At 42.0% G+C, this 21,904-nt stretch overlaps 2 protein-coding genes across 3 annotated transcripts in view; both read right to left on the reverse strand.

Annotated features, from left to right (window-relative positions):
* Nucleotides 1-21,904, reverse strand: part of LOC149232017 (chlorophyll(ide) b reductase NOL, chloroplastic-like) — a 345,384-nt gene that overhangs the window by 97,543 nt on the left and 225,937 nt on the right. The gene's annotated exons all lie outside the window — the stretch shown is intronic.
* Nucleotides 11,015-17,585, reverse strand: LOC149232018 (uncharacterized). Its single transcript, XM_089376893.1, has 3 exons — nucleotides 17,346-17,585; nucleotides 11,959-12,286; nucleotides 11,015-11,848 (listed from the first exon to the last, which is right to left on the reverse strand). The coding sequence occupies exons 1-3, from the start codon at nucleotides 17,583-17,585 to the stop codon at nucleotides 11,253-11,255; spliced, it is 1,164 nt and encodes a 387-aa protein (XP_089233019.1). The 3' UTR covers nucleotides 11,015-11,252.

Below are 21,904 nucleotides of genomic sequence, written 5' to 3' on the forward strand. Positions count from 1 at the left end.
TGTACTCTCCAAGTGACCCTCAAGCTTCCTCTTATACTCTTTCTCATTGACAAATCAACGACCGAGATTAAGTTGCTAATCAACGGCTAAGATTAGATATGGCTTGATCCATGACTTTCGGACCATTCTAACACAGTTTTATATTAATACACATTAATATTTTATTTTCCCTAAGTTTAGACTTAAGGACTCCATTAAAAATATTAATTATTTTAATATCTTCTGATCTGTTTAGAATCTGCCCAAACCCTTTCTGGGTATTGGAGATCTCATGTGCCCCAACCTCTCCACCAAATTTCGTGGCTAGAGCACATCCGATGCTACCCCAAATCAACACTCCCTCTTAGCGAGGACTGTGCTCTAGCAATACTTCTCACTGAGTATTACTCTGATCATCCAGCATCGGTACCTATGCTGATGCTAGGCCTTCTTGCCCAACATCCTCTGCACTGCTGCATCCTGTATTGTTGCCCATGGTTCTGCCACTGCCACTGTTGCATCTGTATGACAGCTCCCTCTGCATCCGTGCTGCTGCTGGTCCTTTCTCCCAGCACTGCATCCGCACTACACCTCCTCTCACTAAGCTGCATCGTGCTACCCACTATTGCACTGCAACTCAGTTACTGAGAAGTAAGTAACTGATCTCCCAACTAACCTCCCTGTTAGGCTAGAGACACCTACTAATGTTGAAGCTCCCTCTGCCGCTGACAAGTGCTCCCTATCTCTGACCTCTGCGTTGCTGCAACAACTCCCTGCATCTCACACCGTTGCACACCTCTCTGTGCCTTCCTGCACTAGTGCAACACTCTTGTGCCTTCGCACTGCTGCAACTTGCTAGCTCTGCACTGTCTAGGGACTCCTGCACTGTAGCTCTCTCTGCTGCTCCATCCGCATCCGTCTCTGCCCACCCAACCAGTCCTGCTACTCCTTGTCGGGTCTCCCGTAGCAAGGTCTAATCCAAGAGGCTAGGTACCTCAAGGATCCTGCCCCTCATCGCCTATAGTCCGCCTGACTATAGCTTTGATGTCTCCCCACTTCCGCTCAAGTGGTGCATGTGCATTCATGGCACAACCATCGTCTGTCAAAACTTCCTTCTCTGCCCGTGCTAGCACTGCCTTAGTCTCGAAAGACTCTCCCTTACTCTTCTTCCTTGGGCAATGGGTCGCATAATGACCCATCTCCCCACAGTGGAAGCACTTGATCTTGGAGAGATCTTTCTCCTTCCGCTTCTCCTGCTTTCCCTCAAATGCTAGGGCCACATCCTCCTCCTCCTGCTTGACCTTGATCCCTTTGCTTCTGCTATCTGTCTTCGACTGTCGTCTGATCTCCTCCTGGCAAAGAGCTACCCACATCTCGTCCCAAGGTAGGAGAGTCCCTCTGCCCAGGATACTCTGGACAAACACTTCCCAATCTTCTAAGACAGCATTTAGGGTTGTCCTCACCATAAGCTCCTGATCCGGTGTCGCTCCTATAGCAGTCAACTGGTCTCAGATCTCATTCAGTCCTCCAAGGAAGGTGTCAATCGATTGACCCTTCTTCATCTGATACGACCTCATCTGGTTCTCGAGCAACATTCTTCTCTGCACAGAAGTATGCTGGTACAGGTTCTTGAGAGCCTCCCACATCTCAACTGTCGTTTCCTTCTCGGCTATATGTGGTACCACATGATCCTTGACCCCGTCAAGGATAATGCACTTGGCCCTCGCCATCGCCTCTTTGTACTTGTCGTTATCATTGGGGTCGATTGGGATAGCTATAACCTTTAAGGTGAAGTTCTTGACACGATTCCTGTCAAGCATTGATAAAATTCTGGCCTTCCAGACTGGGAAGTTCGATGCTCCGTCCAGTCTATCCTTGTCTCTTACCTCGTGTAGTGCCATGACGCTCCTCTACTTCCCTCCTAGAAGTTCTCTGTTCGACTCCTCTGAGTCTCTACTTCCTGTCTGGAAGTTCTCTTCTGGACTCCCTCTGAGTCCTGATTTTCCTCCTGGAAATCCTTCTGCCGCTTGTTGAGATGCCCCCTACTCTGATCGTCTTTTGGAACTGCACTGTTGATCCAGGTTCCTCGGCTAGAAACCCTCGGTAACAACTCCTCTGGCCCTGCTCTGTCAGGTATTGTTCTGACTACGGTATCGCACCAGATCCACTCTGCAATATCTCTACAGCCTTCTAGACTCCAGCAACTGCCTCTCTGTGAACTGTGTCAACCCCTCTGCCTCACACTGGCTCTGCGTCACCCCAGATGGGTCTGCGTCAGCCCTGGGATGCCCTGTGTCAGCCTTCTGGTCCTCTGCGTCAGCAACGCTAGCCTCTCTGAGGCTCTGCGCAGCTCCTGGCTTCTTCTGCGTGGCTCTGGCTAGCTCTGCGTCACACTTCCTGGCTTTTGCTCTGCTAGAAACAGCTTCTGTCACCTCGGGACAGTTGTTTTCTGCTGCTACTGCTCCACTCGGCTGATGTCTCTTAGTCCTCCTGTGATCTGTAATCACCCTCTGATACCATGTTGAAGTTTCTAATTTTACTTAGTTAGAAACCCTCCATGCACTTTATCTGATTTATTGATACCTACTTGTTATTTTCTTTAACAAGTTATTTACAAAGTAAATACTGAAAATAAACACTAGTGCATGCTCAACATATTACAAATTAACAACTAAAAGAAACAGAAACAAACACGCCATATGACACCATTATTTTTGGACTAATGTCCTTGGAAAAACCAATGCAGGAAAACCGGTGCAGCTATCTGAGGGTTTTCTTATTAAGCAATATCAGAGTACAATCTGCGTGCCGAAACTAGTCTACCCAGCAGAGAATTTCCTTAGCAGCTATTCCTCACAGTTTGAGAGAAATCTCCTGGCTAAAACCCCGGAAAATCCTTTCGGCAACTCCTCAACACAAAACTGCTCTGCAACCCCAGTGTCTGCCCAAACTGGACTGCGTCAGCCCCTCTCTGTCTCATGCTGGCCCCGCGTCAGCCTTTCTTGGCCTGCGTCAGCCCCAAGAGGCCCTGCATCAGCTCTAGGAGCCTCTTTGTCAGCTGCGCTGGCCCCTTTTGTGCTCTGCGTGGCCCTGCGTGAGCCCTTGCTGGCTCTGCGTCACCCTCCTTGGCTGTTGCACTGCTCTCCCGACACAATCTCTACCTTCTCTATTTCTCTGTACTCAATGCCCCTCAGCTGCTCTCCCAATCACTGATTCTATCTCTCTTAGCAAACCCTGCTCTAGAGAATAGAATGACTGATCATCTGGTGTACTCTCCAAGTGACCCTCAAGCCTCCTCTTATACTTTTCCTGTTGACATCTCAACGGCCGAGATTAAGTCCCTAATCAATGGCTAAGATTAGATCTGGCTTGATCCATGTCTTTTGGACCATTCTAACATAGATTCATATTAATACACATTAATATTTTATTTTCCCTAAGTTTAGACTTAGGGACTCCATTAAAAATATTAATTATTTTAATATCTCATGATCTATTTAAAATCTGCCCAAACCCTTTCTGGGTATTGGAGATATCATGTGCCCCAACTTCTCCACCAAATTTCGTGGCTAGAGCACATCCGATGCTACCCCAAATCAACAAAGAGAAGGAGGTTGTCTTTGCTGTCATAACAACCCTCCCATTACAGTCATACAAGTTTGTTGGTTGGTGAAGAAAAGGAAAGACATCATCCCATGTGAAAGGGTCTCATCAAAGATCAAGGATAAGTGTCTCTTCTAGAGCAAGTGCAACAAGATCTATCAATAGTTGAAAGAAGAACGAAGTGTCGGAAGAAGGAGGACGAAGTGCCGGGGAAGAAAGTGCAGAAAGGAGAAAGGGCTTGACTTGTGCTTGGAGGATATTCTTGTCAAGGGTCTAGGGTTTGCCATTGATCAATAAGAAGCTTCAATAAGAGAAACTTACCAAAGGGTTTTTCTCTCAAGAGAAGAGAGGTTTTGGCCCTGGCAGAGAGCCAACATCTTGTGTTCTTGTTCTTATGTTTTTGGTAGCAATTTGATGAAGTACACAAACATGCATTAATAATAAGAAGAAGAAGATTAAGCTAACAAGACAAATTGTAAGAAGACTTCACAAATTGTTATCAAATCAAGAAGAATCATACTACACCTAATTTCCCTAGATTCTTCAACAAAAACCTCTCTCTTTGAGAGGAAAACCCGCACAAATTCTTCTTATAATATTCCAATTGACGAATACCAAGACCAAGACCCTTGACCTATTAGAAAAACTTACCGAAGGGTTTTCCTCTCAAGAGAAGACAGGTTTTGGCCCTGGCAGAGAGCCAACATCTTGTGTTCTTGTTCTTATTAATTTGGTAGTAGTTTGATGAAGTACACACACATGCATTAATAGTAAGAAGAAGAAGATTAAGCTAACAAGACAAATTGTAAAAAGACTTCACAAATTGTTATCAAGTCAAGAAGAATCACACTACACCTAATTGCCCTAGATTCTTCAACAAAAACCTCTCACTCTTTGAGAGGAAAACCCGCACAAATTCTTCTTATAGATATTCCAATTGATGAATACCAAGACTAAGACCCTTGACCTATTAGCCACTCCAAGATCAAGACACTAGTTCTCTTGACTGTCTTTTGCTTCTTTCTTCTTCTTTGTGACTCCTCTTCCTTCTTGTCACTACTTCATCGAGAGCCTCCTCACTGCATGAACTATGATGGCACTAAAGTGATGAGGCAACAAACCCTTCTCACTGTGGAAGCATCAAACTGTAACGAAATTGAACTGTGAGCCCTTCAAATTCTTCTTCACCTGTGGCAGCTTCAAACTGAAGTGACACCAAATTTATCACTATCATTATCATTTGAATCTCAAAGATAGCATTGATATTATTGCAGCAAAGTTGTCTTCTTATCTGAGCTCCTGTCTTCTTACAATATACCCGACTTTGTCTCTTCTTTTGACACCCGAATTTGATAGATATTTGAACCTTCTTTTACTATGATCAGCCCTAAGCAAAACTTCATTGTCCCTTCATTACAGAGCTTCACTATCCCTTTATTACAGAGCTTCGTTGTCCCTTTTATCTGAATTTTTCTCTATACTAGAGATTTGAATCTATCTCTATTTTTACCCATCCGAATAACTCAGAGACATAGTGACCGAAAATCTGCTTCTGTGAAATAGGCTGAGGTGCCTATTTATAGTGGTTTGTCCATCATGTGAAAATTCCTGAATCTAACACATCAGAAACCCCTACTGCAATTTCTGGTTTATTATCTCCTACTTGTTCTTTACATTAACAAGTTATTTAATTGCATAAACATTGAAGTAAACACAAATGCAACCTTCACATATATACAAATCATGCACTGAAGTAAACAAAAACAATAACACAAGGGACACCGTTATTTTTGGACAATCGTCCCCGTAAAAACCCAATGCGGGAAAACCGGTGCAGCAGATATGAGGGTTTTATTATTAAGCAAATTTCTTGAATACAATTAGGGTGCCAAAAATGGCTCACCCAACAGAGAATGTCCTCTGCAGTAATACCTCTATCCGGAGACAGATATTCCAGCAAATCAGCAACCCGATGATCAACCCCACAGTGACTCTGACTATTCCCTGTGCTGGACATCGAAAGTTGCTCCAAGCACTCCTATGTTACTGTGTCACTCTTCAAAAACTGCGTCACCCTCTCCCGGCTGATCTGCTCTCAGTCTGCCCCACAGAATCTCCCCAGCACTGCCTCTGAAGCCTAGCGTCAGCCTCTACGGCCCTCTGCACTGCCTACATCAACCTCTAAGGCTTCTGTGTTAGCCTCTACAGCCTCCTGCGTCCTCTACGTCAGCTCCTGTTTCCTCTGCGTCAGCCCTTCTAGGGCCTGCACTATCTCTCCTGCACTGTGTTGCCTCTCTCCTATGTATTCTTCAGCCTCGGATGAAAATCAGTCACTGAACTGCCCCTCGCTACAATTGATCACTAACTCGATTTTCTCAGCAAACCTCGCCCTAGAAAATCGAATTCTTGATCTCTCTTCGTGTATCTCCAACTAACCCTCAAGCCTCCTCTTATACTTTTCCTGTTGACGAATCAATGGCTGAGATTAAGTCCCTAATCAACGGCTAAGATTAGAACTAGCTTGATCCTCGTCACTTATAACTTTCTCACCCATATTTTATTAATACACATTAATTTTTTTATTTTCCTAAATTTTGACTTAGGAACCCATTAAAACTATTAATTATTTTAATAACTCCTCATCCGGGTGGTATTTCTCCAAACGATTTATGGGTCTTGGAGATCTCATGTGCCTTATCCTCTCCACCAATTTTCAAGGCTAGAGCACATCCAATGCTACCCAAAATCAACACATCATATTTAGCCGACATGGATATGTGAACCAATGTGTCTCTTAGATAGGTAAGCCGACTAGATCTTCACTTCGTTTGCAGCCTGACTTCAAGAGAGAGACTAGTGCTTGCCGTTGGAGGGCTATCTAGACATGTTATATCCCCAAGAAGTGTTCTTCATACATGACATAGATTCTTTGACTTTTAATGACCAATCCTAAGGCTCTCAATGGGAGCCATCTAAAATAAAATCACTTGCTCATAAAACCCATGAAGCAAGGCTTACAATAATAATTTTATTTTCTTCATTACATCATTTACAAAAGTCACAATTACATGTCATTATGAAGACCGAACCTAGTTACACTTTTCAACACTGAACAGACTTTTCTGTGAATATATAAAGTTACTTCTTTCTGATCATGCGAATTTCTGAAGCATCTCTTCTCTAGCTATGCAAGTTCCTAGAGCACCTGATCTTTGTGAATTGTAGCATTGAAGGACAGGCATGTGACATCTTAACATATCTTTGGAGCGCTGACTTGGCATTTGGGTAATTGGTCAGTTTGTCTTTGACTTGGATTTCTCTTGTTGACAAAAGATTCTATAGGGAAAGGATTGTTGGGTTTTCCCCTTGTGGGTTTTGCCCTGGACTTTGGCCTAATTTCTAGTGTCTTTCGTATTTTTGTGCATTGTACTTGTATAATTGCTTGATGACCTAATTGAATGAAGTAAATGCTAAATGAAAAACACATACAACAGTCACAAGTAATTATCATGATTAGATATTCTAGCTTGCACTCAAATTTCAACATGGTATCAAAGCTAAGGAAGATAGAAGAGCAGTCCAGGGAAGGATAGAAGGTCAAATTCATGGACGAAGAGACTCTTTCTGCCTCTCGCTCTAGCATCCATTGCAAATCAAGTCTAGTCCAAATTTCTGAGTTTAATTCTGGAGCAAAGATTGAGGTCTATTACATAGATCTGAGCTCTGAGAAGAGACCGAAGTTCTGTAGGTGATCCAAGTTACAAGAGACCCAAATTCCTGTGGTTAAAGATTCTTGTGATTTTATCTTTGTTTTTCATTTGGCACAACAAAGATCACTTTTTTCTGAGATTTTCGAGTCCTAAGATTGGCATATAAAGCTTTGGAGACCAGTGAGGAGGGTATTCAAAGTCTGTAGCATTCTATCAAGATTCTGGGCAGCTGAGTCCCTTGTGATGGTTGATAGAAAAGGCTGAGGTGTCCTGAAGTACAATGAGGTAGTTACATTGGTAAATGGAGGGTGTAACCATAGAAAACGAGTATGTTGTGTTTTTGAGATAGGGCAAGGTCCGAGCTGCAGAGGTCTAAGTTTTAGGCCAAAAAATCTCAAGAGGAGAAGTGCCCAAGACTAAGGTATGTTGATTCGTTTCTTAATGATAATTGATCGCTAGGTAAAGGAGCGGCCATGTAGAAGAAATCATTCTTGCTCTAGTTCAGGATCTGCTTTCAGATGCAAGCAGTCTAAGATGCTTAATCAAAACCAGAAAAGATATCCACCAGAATTTGCTTGTATCATAAGGTTAATTCACCCCTGCTTTAAAAATACTTGTATTGATTCATGGAGGCCGAATTCTTTTATGTTACCTCTGGATCGAATCTCAGTGATGAAAGGAGTCTTGAAAAGTGGAGCAATATTTCTCTAGCTTAATGATCCAAAGACCTCAAAAGAAGAACTAGTAATATTTGATGCGAAAATTTCATCAAATCTCAGCCTCAGGAAAGAATTTCAGAAAGCCGTAATCTGAAATCTCTTAGATCAAAGTCATAAGTCTTCTCTCAGAGCACCAAAGAGGCCTCAGAACAGAATACATAAAATCGAAACTCAGTTCCTTAGACCAAAGTCACCTCAGAAGGTTCAAAAGTCTGAAAGGAAGATTGGCAAAATCAGTCTTAATAGATTGCTTCAGAAAGGTAAGGTTGCAAGAAGCTCAAGAGTCAAAACCAATGGTGAAAGAATTCTAAGCCTCAAGGTTGAAAGCCTCCCAAGAAGTCTCAGATGCAAGATCAACAGAAGTATTGTCATAAAATTCAAAGAACAAAAGGAAGGTTGCTCAGTCCAAGGTTTAATGCGTACTACAAGTTCTGAGTATTGTAAAGGACCCTGGAAAGGTACTCTGTGAGATAGGGATGTCCAGCCCTGAAATCTATTTCTCAATTATTCCGTGATCCTTACTCTGATGACTCTAAGAAGATTGAAGTACCTTTATTTGTAAAGGTTGCATTATAAACATTAAGTTTCCCTGCATCATCACTGGTATGACATTCTAGAAATACAAAGTTTGGATTACAAAGCATTAACTTGTGTTTCCATGAACCTTATTACACATCAATGAAAAGGGATTCACTGTCACTAAGTATACCTTTGTAGAAAAGAGGTTGAGCTCATATTTGAGACTAAAAATTGAAGTTCTCAAAGATATATTCAGATGCTATGATCAGCCCTAAATGATGGAATAAGAATCTAGTAGGGCGGCTATTAAAACAATTCTCCCTTGATAAAAGCTTGTGAATTTTAGTTAGCTTCTTATTGTTCTATATTAGACTATTTTCATCAAACAATTATTAAGAGCATAAACCATGAAGATCATAAAAGACAATGGACATGAAATATAGGCTCCAAGCTAGGGAAAAACCCCTCCAAGGGGAAAACCCAGAAAGAACTTTCTTCTCTTCTTATAGAATCAATTCAATGAGAAATCCAAGACCCAAACTTCAAGACTAAGACCTCCTCCAAGCACCAAGTCAGCCCAACAAAGATTCCTCCTTGAAACAAGCTCAAGTCAACAAAGTCAATGGAAGTCAAACTTCAAAATTCCTGGTCAAAACAAAGTTTCGACCCTCTATTTCAGACCTACAGTTCAAACCTGCAATTCTCGGCCTCCCAAGAGCCACAAAAACCTTATCTTCGCACATGTTAGAGAAATCAAGCCCAAAAATCAGATTTTCCTTCTTGCTTTTGACGACTTCTTGTCTTCTTGTCCTTCGCTCTTCTTGCTTCCTTCTTCTTGCTTGAGATCAAACTTCTGAAGTGTGTGCAAATGAGTCAAACTTTCTTCCTTTATATACCCTTCTCATGAGGTCAAATAGGCCTCTCCTAGGCTGACTTCTCACTGGTAGGGCCGACTTGGTCTTGGAGGACAAATTTGATTTTCTAGACACAAAAATAATGTCTCTTGTGAAAATTTCTGAATAGAAATCCAACTGCAATGACTGATATTATTTCTTCTACTCATTAATTCATAAATAAGTTATTCACAATGTTTCTACAGCAAATATCGAAATAAATTCTACTGCAGCATTCACAATTAAAATATTGCGGAAAGTAAAAAAATACTAGAACAAGTATAATCACAATGACAGTTATTTTTGGACAATTGTCCCCGGAAAAACCCAATGTGGGAAAACCGCTGTAGCAGATGAGGGTTTCTTTATTGATCTTTAGTAAAAAATCACATGTACAAGATACAACCAGCAGAATAGAAGAGGAATTTTTGTGAGAAATTTTACATACAATATTCTCATGCTTCTTAGCGAGATTCTAACTCTGGAGAGGACCTGCTGCCCTCTCTGCGTCTCACTGCATCAACTTCTGCGTAGGGACTGTGCAGTCCCAACGTCACTGCCTCTGCGCTGTCCCTCCTCTGCTCTGCGTCTTCTTTCTGCTCCTGCACTCCCGACTGATGTTGATGCCCTCTCTCCTTCTCACCTGCAACTCTCCCTCTGATTTGATTTCCTCTTGTTGAACTTCAACCAGTGAGAAAATTGATCTTACTTGGGTAACTGAGTATATGCCTAGTGTGTCTTCCAAATGCCCATCGAAGTCCTTCTTATAATCCTCCAGTTGAGTAATCAACGGCCCATATTAGATCCTAATCAATGGCTTAGATCATATTGACTTAATCTTCATCTTCTTCTAGAAGTTTCACCCTCTGTTTGATTAATACCCTTTAATTATTTTAATTTCCTAAGTTTAGACTTAAGCACTCATTAAAAATAATTAATTATTTTAATAACACTGTCTTCAGGTGGAATTTCCCAAAACGATTTTGGGTATTGTGGAATACATGTGTCCTAGCCTCCCTGCAAATTTCGAGGCTAAGAGCACATTCGATGCTACCAGAAATCAACACTCCCTCTTAGTGAGGAATGTGCTCTAATAATGCAACCTGTTGAAGCATTACCTTGACTCTGAAACATCACCTTTTGCGCTACTGATGTTTGACATCACTCCCCACCAACTATTGTGCAAATGTTGCATTTGTATTGTTGTTGACCCTCTTACTGTCAACACTACATCTGTACTACCGCTCTCTATTGATTTGGGGTAGCATCAGATGTGCTCTAGCCATGAAAATTGGTGGAGAGGCTAAAGCACATGAGATCTCCAAGACCTAGAAATGGTTTGGGGAAATTCCACCCAATTAGAGAGATATTAAAATAATTAATATTTTTAATGGAGTTCCTAACTCTAAACTTAGGAAAATTAAAATATTAATGGGTATTAATCAGTGTTTTTAAAACCGGAACCGGTGACCGAACCGGTCCACCTAATGAACCGGTTTACTGACCGGAACCGGTCTAACCGGGACTGGTTTGGTCTAAACGAACCGGTTTTTAAAAAATACATTAAATAATTAATTTTTAATGAAACAAAACTATTTTTAAGATGTAAAACCATGATTCCAAGCCAATAGAGACAAAATATGCAAAGTTTGCTCATTTATATACCATGCAAAGGTGAATATATCAAAATGGCACCGAGTGCAATACATATCATCGACAAAATAGCAAAATACATAAGAAATGAGGCTCTAAATGGCCTATAAAGTCCAAAAACAATGCTGCAAGCTATGAGGCCATTGGCCTACTACAAGTCTACAGTGTACACATGATCAATCATCAAGTCCATCACCACTACTAGACACATGATCATCATCAGGAGCTACATAGACATCATCTGGTTCAGAGTCTGAGGATGCCTCTGCCTCATCTGCAACATCAGTATCAATGCCACCAATGACAATAGAAGTGGACCTAATGGAAGCACGAGTTTGTCGACCTGCACGACTAGTGCCTTCCATTGGTTCCTTGCCTTTCCTTGATGCCGCTACTGATCCTGGTTCTGATGCCGCCACATAATCTGCCTCATCCTCCGCTAAAGCCATGTCGATATCAAAATCAGCCTCAAACACAGGATCTTCAGTCTCCTCCACCCATTCTGATGTTGGATCAATATCGTCCAACACAATGGGATCTAGATCAGGTGATTTGCTCATCATTTGGTTCCTCCTCAGTCGAAGGTTGTATTGCACAAAAACAAGATCATTTAACCGTTTTTGTTCCAAACGGTTTCTCTTCTTCGTGTGTATGCGCTCAAAAACAGACCAATTGCGCTCACAACCTGAAGCACTGCAAGTTTGACTGAGGACTCTAATTGCAAACCTTTGCAATTGAGGACACTGGCCACCAAATGACTCCCACCAATGTGCTGCAAAGAAAAAGACAATAATTAGTAACTTAGTTTATAATTTGAATTGTAAAGAACGTAAGCAATTTTAACTTGAAATGAAAAACAAAATGGAAATTGGAATTGCTTACCTGGTTGGTCCACATCTCTTGCCATCTTTGCCAAGTTTTTGCCAAAAGTACCACTTGCTTGATTGAAAATAGTAAGCTGTCTATGTATATCCAACTGGTCTACATGGTTAGGGACCATGCGCTCCAAGCAATCAATCAATCCAGCTCTGACCTCCCCATCATGCTGATCTCCTAGCCGATTTTTATAGTGATACCTTGGGTTCAAAAAATACCCGGCTGCATGTATAGGACGATGGAGTTGATTGTTCCATCTGTTATCAATGATCTCCCATATACGGCCATATTTAGCTAACCTGTCATTGTAAGCTGCCCGTATCTGCTCCTTTGCCTAATCCATAGCTTCATAAATGTAGCCCATGGCCAATCTTTCCCCATCCACCAACCTTAGCACCTTAACATGGGGCTCGGTAATTTTCACAAGCTCTACAGACCTTTTCCAAAAATAAGTGTCTAACACTTTCTTTTTGGTGTCTTTTCCATCTGGTCTACAAGCCCACCGAGATTCAGACCATTCATCAGAGGAAAACATTTTCTGCAAGTTTCTATGTTGACCATTGAGACATTGCAACGTGAGGAAGTGAGTTGCAAATCTCGTAATTGCAGGCCTAACAAGCTCTTTGCCTCCAGTGTGTTTCCTCATTAGGCTCAATACCCATGAGTGGTTGTAAATGTATTTTGTAATGCACTTGGCATGCTCTACAGTGTTTTTTACCCACTCCACCTTGCCTATATCCTCAAGCATGAGGTCTATGCAATGTGCAGCACATGGAGTCCAAAATATGGTCTTATATTTGGCCTCAAGCATCTTTCCAGCAAGAACATAGTTTGAGGCATTATCAGTGATGACCTGCACAACATGCTGCTCCCCAACTTCCTGAATAATGTTATCCAAAAGCTCAAATAGAAGGCTTGCATCCTTTACCCTATCAGATGCATCAACTGATTTCAAAAACATGGTTCCTTGAGGGCAAGAAACAAGGAAATTAATGATAGTGCGGTTCTTTCCATCGGTCCATCCATCTGACATAATGGAACAACCTGTTTTGACCCATGACTCTTTAAACTCAACCAAATACTCATCAATGGAAGATATCTCTTTTTGCAAAAGAGCTCCCCTCAAGTCATGCATACTAGGGCCTTTGAAGCCCTTTCCTGCAGCTATAACAGAGTCCCACATAGCTTGGTAATAAGGTGAGCGAGCAGCATTAAATGGGATATCTGAATCATACCACCATCTAGCAATGTATTGGTGAGAAGTTTCTTTGCATTGTTTTTTCCAATGCTGATCCAAAGTGGGTTGAGAACTTGGTTGGGAGGAAGTGGGATTAGATTTAGAAGAGGCAATGGTGGCAGAAGATGAGAAATAACTTTGGATGTTTGGTCTCTTTGTTCCTTTTGATGGTTGGCCAACTCCAACAGAAGGATGAACATAGTGAAAGGGGTCATTGGTGGAAGGGATAGAAGTGGAGTCTTGAATCTCATAATCATCATACCCACTCTGTTTCAAAACATTCATGGTTTCCATTAATTCCCTCTTCCTTGCAATTTCATCTTGGATGGCCTTCTCCCTAGCCTTATCCTCATAAAATTTTTCAAGCTTGGCAATGTATTCTGCCCTAATAGGACCTAACAGTTCTTTTGGTGCATCACATGGCTTTACTTGGCCTCTTACCCCAGCCAAGTGTTGTTTCAACCTAAGAATACCCCCACCTCCAATAGATTTATGGCATAATTTGCATATCATTTTTCCCTCAATTACATCACAATGAACCCATGCACTGTCCTTTCCTTTTGGAGCCATGTTTGCTTGAAATAATAACAATTTGCAAATAAATCTGCCATTTAAAAAAAAAATTGCAGCTAAGGAACATGGAAAACCAATGATAAATGTAGGAAAAAAATGCACATGCAAGCTACAAAATTTGATAGCATAGAGCTAGAGAGTTCATAGGCTTAGCATAGATGATAGATCATTGAAGTGAGAAGTTTATAGCACAAAAAAAATAATTCATGGACAGCAGACTCAAATGAGGAATTATCAAGTGCAAATCCTTACCTGGAAATGCAAAGTAGCTCCCTTAGCCTCCTCTTGATGATGGCAACTCCACTGACAGCTACACACTATCTCCAAAATAGCTCCAACTCCAACTCCAAGATGACTACTTCAGCAAAAACTCCACACTCTCCAAGCTCACAAACAAACTCACAAACACTCCAAATCAGTTGTGTGAGACAAATGAGAGTGAGAGGGGTGTCTTATAGCAAGTGTGAGGGTGTTTTTGGAGGGAAAATACCTTTCCCTCACCCCCAAAACCCCTAAACCGCCCTCATTTCCAAAACCGCTGCGCTTTTTTGCTTTAATCGGCGGCCTGTCCATAAACCGGCCGGTTTAGGACGGAACCGGCCGGTTTGCTATAAACTGGCCGGTTCCGCCCTAAACCGGCCGGTTCCGCCCTAAACCGGCCGGTTTTTACCGGTTAGGGCCTTTTTTTGGGCACGAGGGGGTCTAAACCGGGTTAGAAGGGCCGGTTCGGACCGGCCAGGCTTCCAACCGGCCGGTTAGGCCGGTAACCGGTTTTTTCCACCGGTTTTTAAAACTATGGTATTAATATAAAACTGGTTGAGAATGTTCTAAATAACATGGATCAAGCCAAATCTAATCTTAGCCGTTGATTAGAAATTTAATCTCGGTCGTTGAAGACTCAACAGAAAAAGTATAAGAGGAGGCTTGAGGGTCAATTGGACATACACCAAGATTGATCAGTCAGTTCGATTTTCTGGAGCGGGGTTCGCTGAGAAAATTCAAGCAAGTGATCAGAGTTGCAGTGAGGGGCAGTGAGTGCATAGCAGAGAGACAAAGATAGTGCCGGAGGATCAGCATTGAGGCAGAGGATGCTACATTGAGCCAGCAGGAGCCACGTAGAGGGCTAGAGTGACTGTGCAGAGGCTAGCAGGGCCTGCGTGGGTGACGCAGAAGACCAGAGAGCCAGCGAAAAGCAGCAGAAGGCTGATGCAGGGGGCTTCAGAGTGATGCAGAGGCCAAGAGGGCTGACACAGAGCCTCAAAGAACCGTTGGAGAGATTTTTGTGGAGCAGACTTGTCGAATATCTGCTTCCAAAGAGATGTATTACTACCAGATAGATTTCTATGTTGGGTGAGCAAGTTTGGCACCCTAGTTGTACTCAAGAAAGCTACTTAATAATATAAACCCTCAGAACTGTTGCACTTGTTTCCACATTGGGTTTTTCCGAGGACAATTGTCGAAAAATAATGGTGTCCCTTGTGTGTTTGTCTGTTATTTTCAGTTGATGATCTGTAGATGGTTGAGACTACATTTGTGTTTATTTTCAGTATTTATATGGTTAAATAACTTGTTAAGAAATACACAAGGTAGGTGAAATAAACCAGATAATGCAGGAAGAATTTCTAACGTGTTAGACTTAGAAATTTAAACGCTCCCTCTCATATGCTGCCGCAGCAACTGAGAAACCATCTGACCATACCCATTTGTTCCCTGAACTGGATGAACTTTTCTCTTCCTAAAGCTTTCGTGAGCACGTCTGCTACCTGATTTCCTATGGAGACATACTGTAGTTGTACTGCCCCACGCTAAACACAGTGTCTGATAAAGTGACATATGATATCAATGTGTTTCGACCGATCATGAAATACTGGATTCGCAGAGAGTTTGATACAACTTTGATTATCACAGAAAACACTGGTTGCCTCCATCCTCTTTCTGAATAGACTCAGAAGCAATTTTCTAAGCCATATGGCTTCACACATAGTTGTGCTGGCCGCCATATACTCTGCTTCAACTGAGCTTAGAGCTACCGACTTTTGCTTCCTACTACACCACGAGATCATTCCTAATACAATGTTGAAGCAATATTCGGAGATACTTTTCCGGTCAATTGATCTACCTGCCAAATCTGCATCTGTGAATCCGATCAATCTGACGTCATCCCCTTGGGTATATTTCAACCCATATCCGACTATTCCACGCACATATCTAAGAATGTGCCTAGCTCTTGCCCAATGTACCCTTTTTGGTTCCACCATGAACTGACTAAGGGTGTTGACAGCAAAACAAATGTCTGGCCTAGTGTTGACCACATACATGAGCGACCCAATGAGCTATCTATACAAGGTGGGGTCCACTTCCTTATCTCTTGATGCATCTATTTCTTCCAATTGGTGATCATAGGTGTCGCCAAGGGTCAACAATCTTGCATTCTGAATCTCTTCAGCATTTCTATAGCATATCTTCCTTGCCCGAAGAAGTTCTCCCCATTCTTCTGCCAAACTTCCAACCCCAAAAAATAATGTATCAACCCCATATCCTTCATGTTGAATTTTGCTTCAAGATTCTTCTTGCAATCCTTTATGAGCCTAGATGACCCTGTTAGAAACAAGTCATCTACATATAACACCAGGATAAGTGGCTCATTCTCTACCAACAGATAGTAGAGATTGGGATTAGCATCACTCTTGATGAATCCCAACTGCTGCAAGTAACTATCAATCTAACCATACCAAGCTCTGGGTGCCTGCTTGAACCCATATAAGGCTTTCTTTAACTTGCATAAATGAGTTCTCTTCTCATGAGTCTCAAAGCCTTCAGGCTGTTCAATATACACCTCCTCTTTTATCGCCCCATTTAAGAATGTTGTCTTGACATCCATCTGGTGAATCTCCCATCCCATCTAAGTTGCTAGGGATATAACAGATCTGATAGAGGTATATCTAGCTATAGGGGCGAAGGTTTCCTCATAGTTTATTCCTTCCTTTTGTGCATACCGCTTTGCCACGAACCTGGCCTTATACTTCTCTACACTGTCATCTGCAGCATACTTGATCTTGTAGATCCACCTTGATCCTAGAACGGATCTATCCACTAGTCAAGGTACCACTTCCGAAACACCATTCATCATGATAGAATTGTATTCTTCTACCATGGCATCCACCCATACTTGATGTTGTACGACTTCCTAAAAAATACAAGGTTCCTCAACCTGTGCTACCAAGGCTTGGTATCTGTCAAGTTGTCTATGCTGCCTTTTGTCAGTTCTAGGAGCTCCAACAAACTCCTCTGCGTCCCTTAGTGTTTGTCGTACTTCCCTATTGGTTCTACCACTGGTGGAAGGAGGCTCAACCAATTCTTCATCCTGTTGTTCCAACTACTGAGAACTGCCAGGATCTCCCACTTCTGAGGAAATACTGGTACTGGTAACTGTACACGATCCTAGTGTTTGTCCTCCTGCTTGTCCTCCTTGTTGCCCCTATTGTTGTTGGACTAATGGAACATGCGCTGACTGATCTTCTGTTGGCATCTCTCGAGATTTCCTAAAAGCTCTATCCTCCATGAACTTTGCATCCCATCTTACAACAATCTTCCTACTGCTAGTAATGTAGATTTTGTATTCCTTCGATGTCTCGCTATATCCTACGAGATACCCTTTTTCTGCAGTCTGATCTAGTTTACTACGTTTCTTGTCTGGAATGTGACAATATGCCACACTTCCGAATATCCTAAGATGACTTACTTCTGGCTTTTTCCCTGAAAAAACCCCTTCAGGCGTTTTCTTCCCCAATGCTTTGTGAGGAGTTCTATTCTGAATATACATAGATGTATTGCATGCCTCTGCCCATAAGAATCTAGGCAAGTCTTGGTCATACAACATAGCCTTTGCTGCCCCAACAATAGTTTTATTCTTTCGTTCTGCTACTCCATTTTGTTCTGGATTATATGGAGTTGTCCATTCTCTTTTGATGCCCTCCTTTGTGCAGAAATCTATGAAGTCTTTGTCTGTATACTCTCCACCATTATCTGAACGCAACACCTTTATCTTTTTCCCTGTCATGTCCTCTATGAGAGCCTTAAACTCTTTGAACCGATCAAAAACCTCGTCCTTGGTCTTTAAGAAATAGATCCAGGTTTTCCTAGAGTGATCATCAATAAAGGTGACTGTGAAAATTTATGAATCTAACACATCACAAACGCCTACTGCATTTTCTGATTTACTATCTGGTATCTCCTACTTGTTCTTTGCATTAACAAGTTATTTAAATGCATAAATATTGAAGTAAACATAAATGTAGCCTTCATAAATATACAGATCAACAACTGAAATAAACTAAGACAACACAAGGGACACCGTTATTTTTGGACAATCATCCCCGAAAAAACCAAATGCGGGAAAACCGGTGCAGCATATATGAGGGTTTTATTATTAAGCAGATTTCTGAATACAACTAGGGTGCCAGAAATGGCTCACAAGTAAGAGAATATCCTTGGCAGCAATACCTTTATCCGGAGATAGATATTTCGGCTGATCAGCAACTGAATGAACAATCCCACAGTGACTCTGGTTGTTCCTTGTGCTGGACAGCAAAAGCTGCTCGAAGCACTCCTCTGGAACTGTGTCACCCTCTCTAGCTCTGTGTCAGCCTATCAGCTCTCAGTCTGGCCCACTGAATCACCTCAACGCAACCTCTGAAGCTCATTGCGTCCTTTGCGTCAGCCTCTATGACCTCTGCGTCAGCTTCTTTGGCCCTCTGTCTCTTTTACGTTGGCCCCCTTAGCCTCTACGTCAACCCTTGCTACCTCTGTGTCAGCCCTCCTAGGCTCTGCGGTGCCTCTTCCGGCGCTCTGCTGCCTCTCTGATATGTATCCTTCAGCCTTGGATCGAAATCCCTTGCTGAACTACCCCTCGCTACAACTAATCACTCACTCAATTTCCTCAACAAACCCTACCCCAAAAAATTGAATACTTGATCTCTCTTAGTGTGTCTCCAATTGACCCTCAAGCCTCCTCTTGTACTTTTCCTATTGACGATTCAACAGCCGAGATTAAGTCCCTAATCAACGGCTAAGATTAGATATGGCTTGATCCTCGTTATTTAGAACTTTCCCACCCATATTATATTAATACACATTAATATTTTAATTTTCCTAGGTTTAGACTTAGGAACCCCATTAAAAATATTAATTATTTTAATATCACTCCATCTGGGTGGAATTTCCCCAAATGATTTCTGGGTCTTGGAGATCTCATGTGCCTTAGCCTCTCCACCAATTTTCATGGCTAGAAAAATCAACAGTGACGAAGTATTCGATGCTATCAAAAATCAACAGTGACGAAGTATTCGCCACCACTAAGAGCTCTTGTGGACTTTGGGCCACAAATATCTGAGTGTATCAATCCCAATATGCCTTTCGCTCTGTTGTTACTTCTGGAAAAGGTTGCTTTAACGTACTTCCCTAATATGCATCCTCTACATACATCATCATGCTCAGCACTGAGGACTGGAACTCCTATAACAGTCTCTCTAAGGATCCTCAGTGCTCCATGGTGTAAGTGTCCCATTCCCCTGTGCCATGGTTCATTCAGTTCCTTTTCACCATTATGATTGTTGCCTGTCAGTGCCATTGGAGATTCGAGCTACAATCTATACAGTCTATTGCTTCGAGCTCCAATTTGTCTCTTCTTCTTCCAGCTTGGATGTTTGACATATACTTTCCTCCCAATAAAGTATACATCGTATCCCTTGTCCTGTAACTGGGACACTAAAATCAAATTCATTCCTAACCTGGGCACATGCAGAACATTAGTGGCTCGGATGTTGGTTCCTACTTCCGTCTGAAATGCTATGGTGCCTCTCCCAATTGGAGTAAACTTCGTCCTATTTCCCATAGTAATTTGGACGTCCATTTATTCTTCCTGATAGCTCGAGAAATATTCTCATACTCCAGTCATGTGGGCTGAAGCCCCGCTATCAATATACCAAACATCTGCTGACACTGAACTTGACAAACATGCAAATTCTTCTTCCAATCTAGAAGATAATTCAGAGGCATCTTGATTTTCCATCCTTCTTTGTGTTATTTTTCTTATCAATTTCTGACGCTTTTCTGCCCAGCAAAACTGCGTCCTACATGAAGACTGCTTTGCACTGAAACTGCTGCGTTGCTCCCTCTGTTGCTGGCAAACTTCGGTCTGGAAATATTTCTCTCTGTCGACTCACTTAGAGAGAGATTTTCTCACAAAAAATTTTCCCTTTTGGCATGGACTGTGCAATTCATCTGGAGATTTTGATTTGCTACCTATGCAGCACTTTCGAACTCCCCCCTTCTCTTCAACGCTGGTTTTTCTGCATCCTTTCTCTTGCTTCCCCTCAGCTCTAATACCAGGTGAAAATTTCTAAATAGAAATCCAACAGCAATGACTGATATTATTTCTTCTATTTATTAATTCAAAAATAAGTTATTCACAGTCTTTCTACAACAAATATCGAAATAAATTCTACTGCAACCTTCACAATTAAAATACTGCAGAGCGTAAAAAAATACTAGCACAAGTATAATCACAATGACAGTTATTTTTGGACAATTGTCCCCGGAAAAACACAATGTGGGAAAACCGGTGCAGCAGATGAGGGTTTCTTTATTGATCTTCAACAAAAATCTCATGTACAAGATACAACCAGCATAATAGAAGAGGAATTTCTGTGAGAAATTTTACACACAATATTCTCGCGCTTCTCAACGAGATTCTGAATCTAGAGAGGACCTGCTACCCTCTCTGCGTGAGCTTCTGCGTAGGAATTGCACAGTCCCAGCGTCACTACCTCTGCGTTGTCCCTCCTCTGCTCTGTGTCTTCTTTCTGCTCCTGCACTCTCGAATGATGTTGAGGCCCTCTCTCCTTCTCACTTGCAACTCTCCCTCTAATTCGATTTCCTCTTGCCAAACCTCGACTAGTGAGAAAATCGATCTTACTTGGGTAACTGAGTATCTGTGAAAATTCTATCACAGTAGCAACTGATTTAATTTTCCTACTTATTCCACAATAAGTTATTTATGAAATTACTTCAATAAACATTAAAATAAATATTGCTACAGATATCACACCGTAATATAGAAACATACATATGCACAAGAATTAACACATTGACACAGAAATTTTGGACAACAATCCCCGGAAAAACCCAATGTGGGAAAACCAGTGCAACAAGGGAGGATTTTATTATTTAGCAATTCTTCTATACAACAGGGTGCCAAACTAGCTTACCCACAGAGAGAAATAATTCTCCATCACTTCTCCCAATCCCAACGTCAGCTCAGTTGACCTTTGCGTGGCTCTCAAACAATTTGCATCAGCCTCTGCTTGACTGCATCAACCCTAGGCCTCTTTGCATCACTCACGCAGGCCCAGCAAGTGACTGTGCAGTCTTCTACTGCCTCTACGTCTGCCTGAAAAGCCCTGCGTCTACCTCTCTTGCCTCAATGCTGATCTCTAGTGGTTCATCCCGCCTCTCTAATCTGTACTTGCTGCCTCCTTACTGCTCACCAAACCACTGGTTCAATTTCTCAGCGAACCCTGCTCCAGAAATTGAACTGACTGGTCTCCCTCAGTGTGTTCTCCAAGTGACCCTCAAGCCTCCTCTTATACTTTTCTCGTTGACAAATCAACGACTGAGATTAAGTCCCTAATCAACAGCTAAGATTAAATCTGGCTTGATCCATGACTTTTGGACCATTCTAACACAGTTTTATATTAATACACATTAATATTTTATTTTCCCTAAGTTTAGACTTAGGGACTCCATTAAAAATATTAATTATTTTAATATCTCCCAAACTGTTTAGAATCTGCCCAAACCCTTTTTGGGTATTGGAGATCTCATGCGCCTTAGTCTCTCCACCAATTTTCGTGGCTAGAGCACATCCGATGCTACCCCAAATCAACACTCCCTCTTAGCGAGGACTGTGCTCTAGTAATACTCCTCACTGAGTATCACCCTGATCATCCGGCATCGGTCCCTGTGCTGATGCTAAGCCTCCCTGCCCAACATCCTCTGCACTGCTGCATCCTGTACTGCTGCCCATGGCTCTGCTACTGCCACTGTTGCATCTGTACGACAACTCCCTCTGCATCCGTGCTG

The sequence above is a fragment of the Pinus tabuliformis genome, chromosome J (assembly GCF_031772625.1).
Source record: "Pinus tabuliformis cultivar Carrire ecotype Pingquan chromosome J, CPIR1, whole genome shotgun sequence".
In the NCBI taxonomy this organism is placed as follows: domain Eukaryota; kingdom Viridiplantae; phylum Streptophyta; class Pinopsida; order Pinales; family Pinaceae; genus Pinus; species Pinus tabuliformis.

Excerpts from the sequence above, each read along its gene's own strand:
- LOC149232018 (XM_089376893.1), bottom strand. The coding sequence starts at position 17,585 with ATGTATATTCAGAATAGAACTCCTCACAAAGCATTGGGGAAGAAAACG. Across the intron at positions 12,287-17,345 it reads CTAGCAGTAGGAAGATTGTT|GCAAAGGAGCAGATACGGGC; the intron begins GTAAGATGGGAT and ends GCTATGGATTAG. Across the intron at positions 11,849-11,958 it reads AAGAGATGTGGACCAACCAG|CACATTGGTGGGAGTCATTT; the intron begins GTAAGCAATTCC and ends TTTTCTTTGCAG.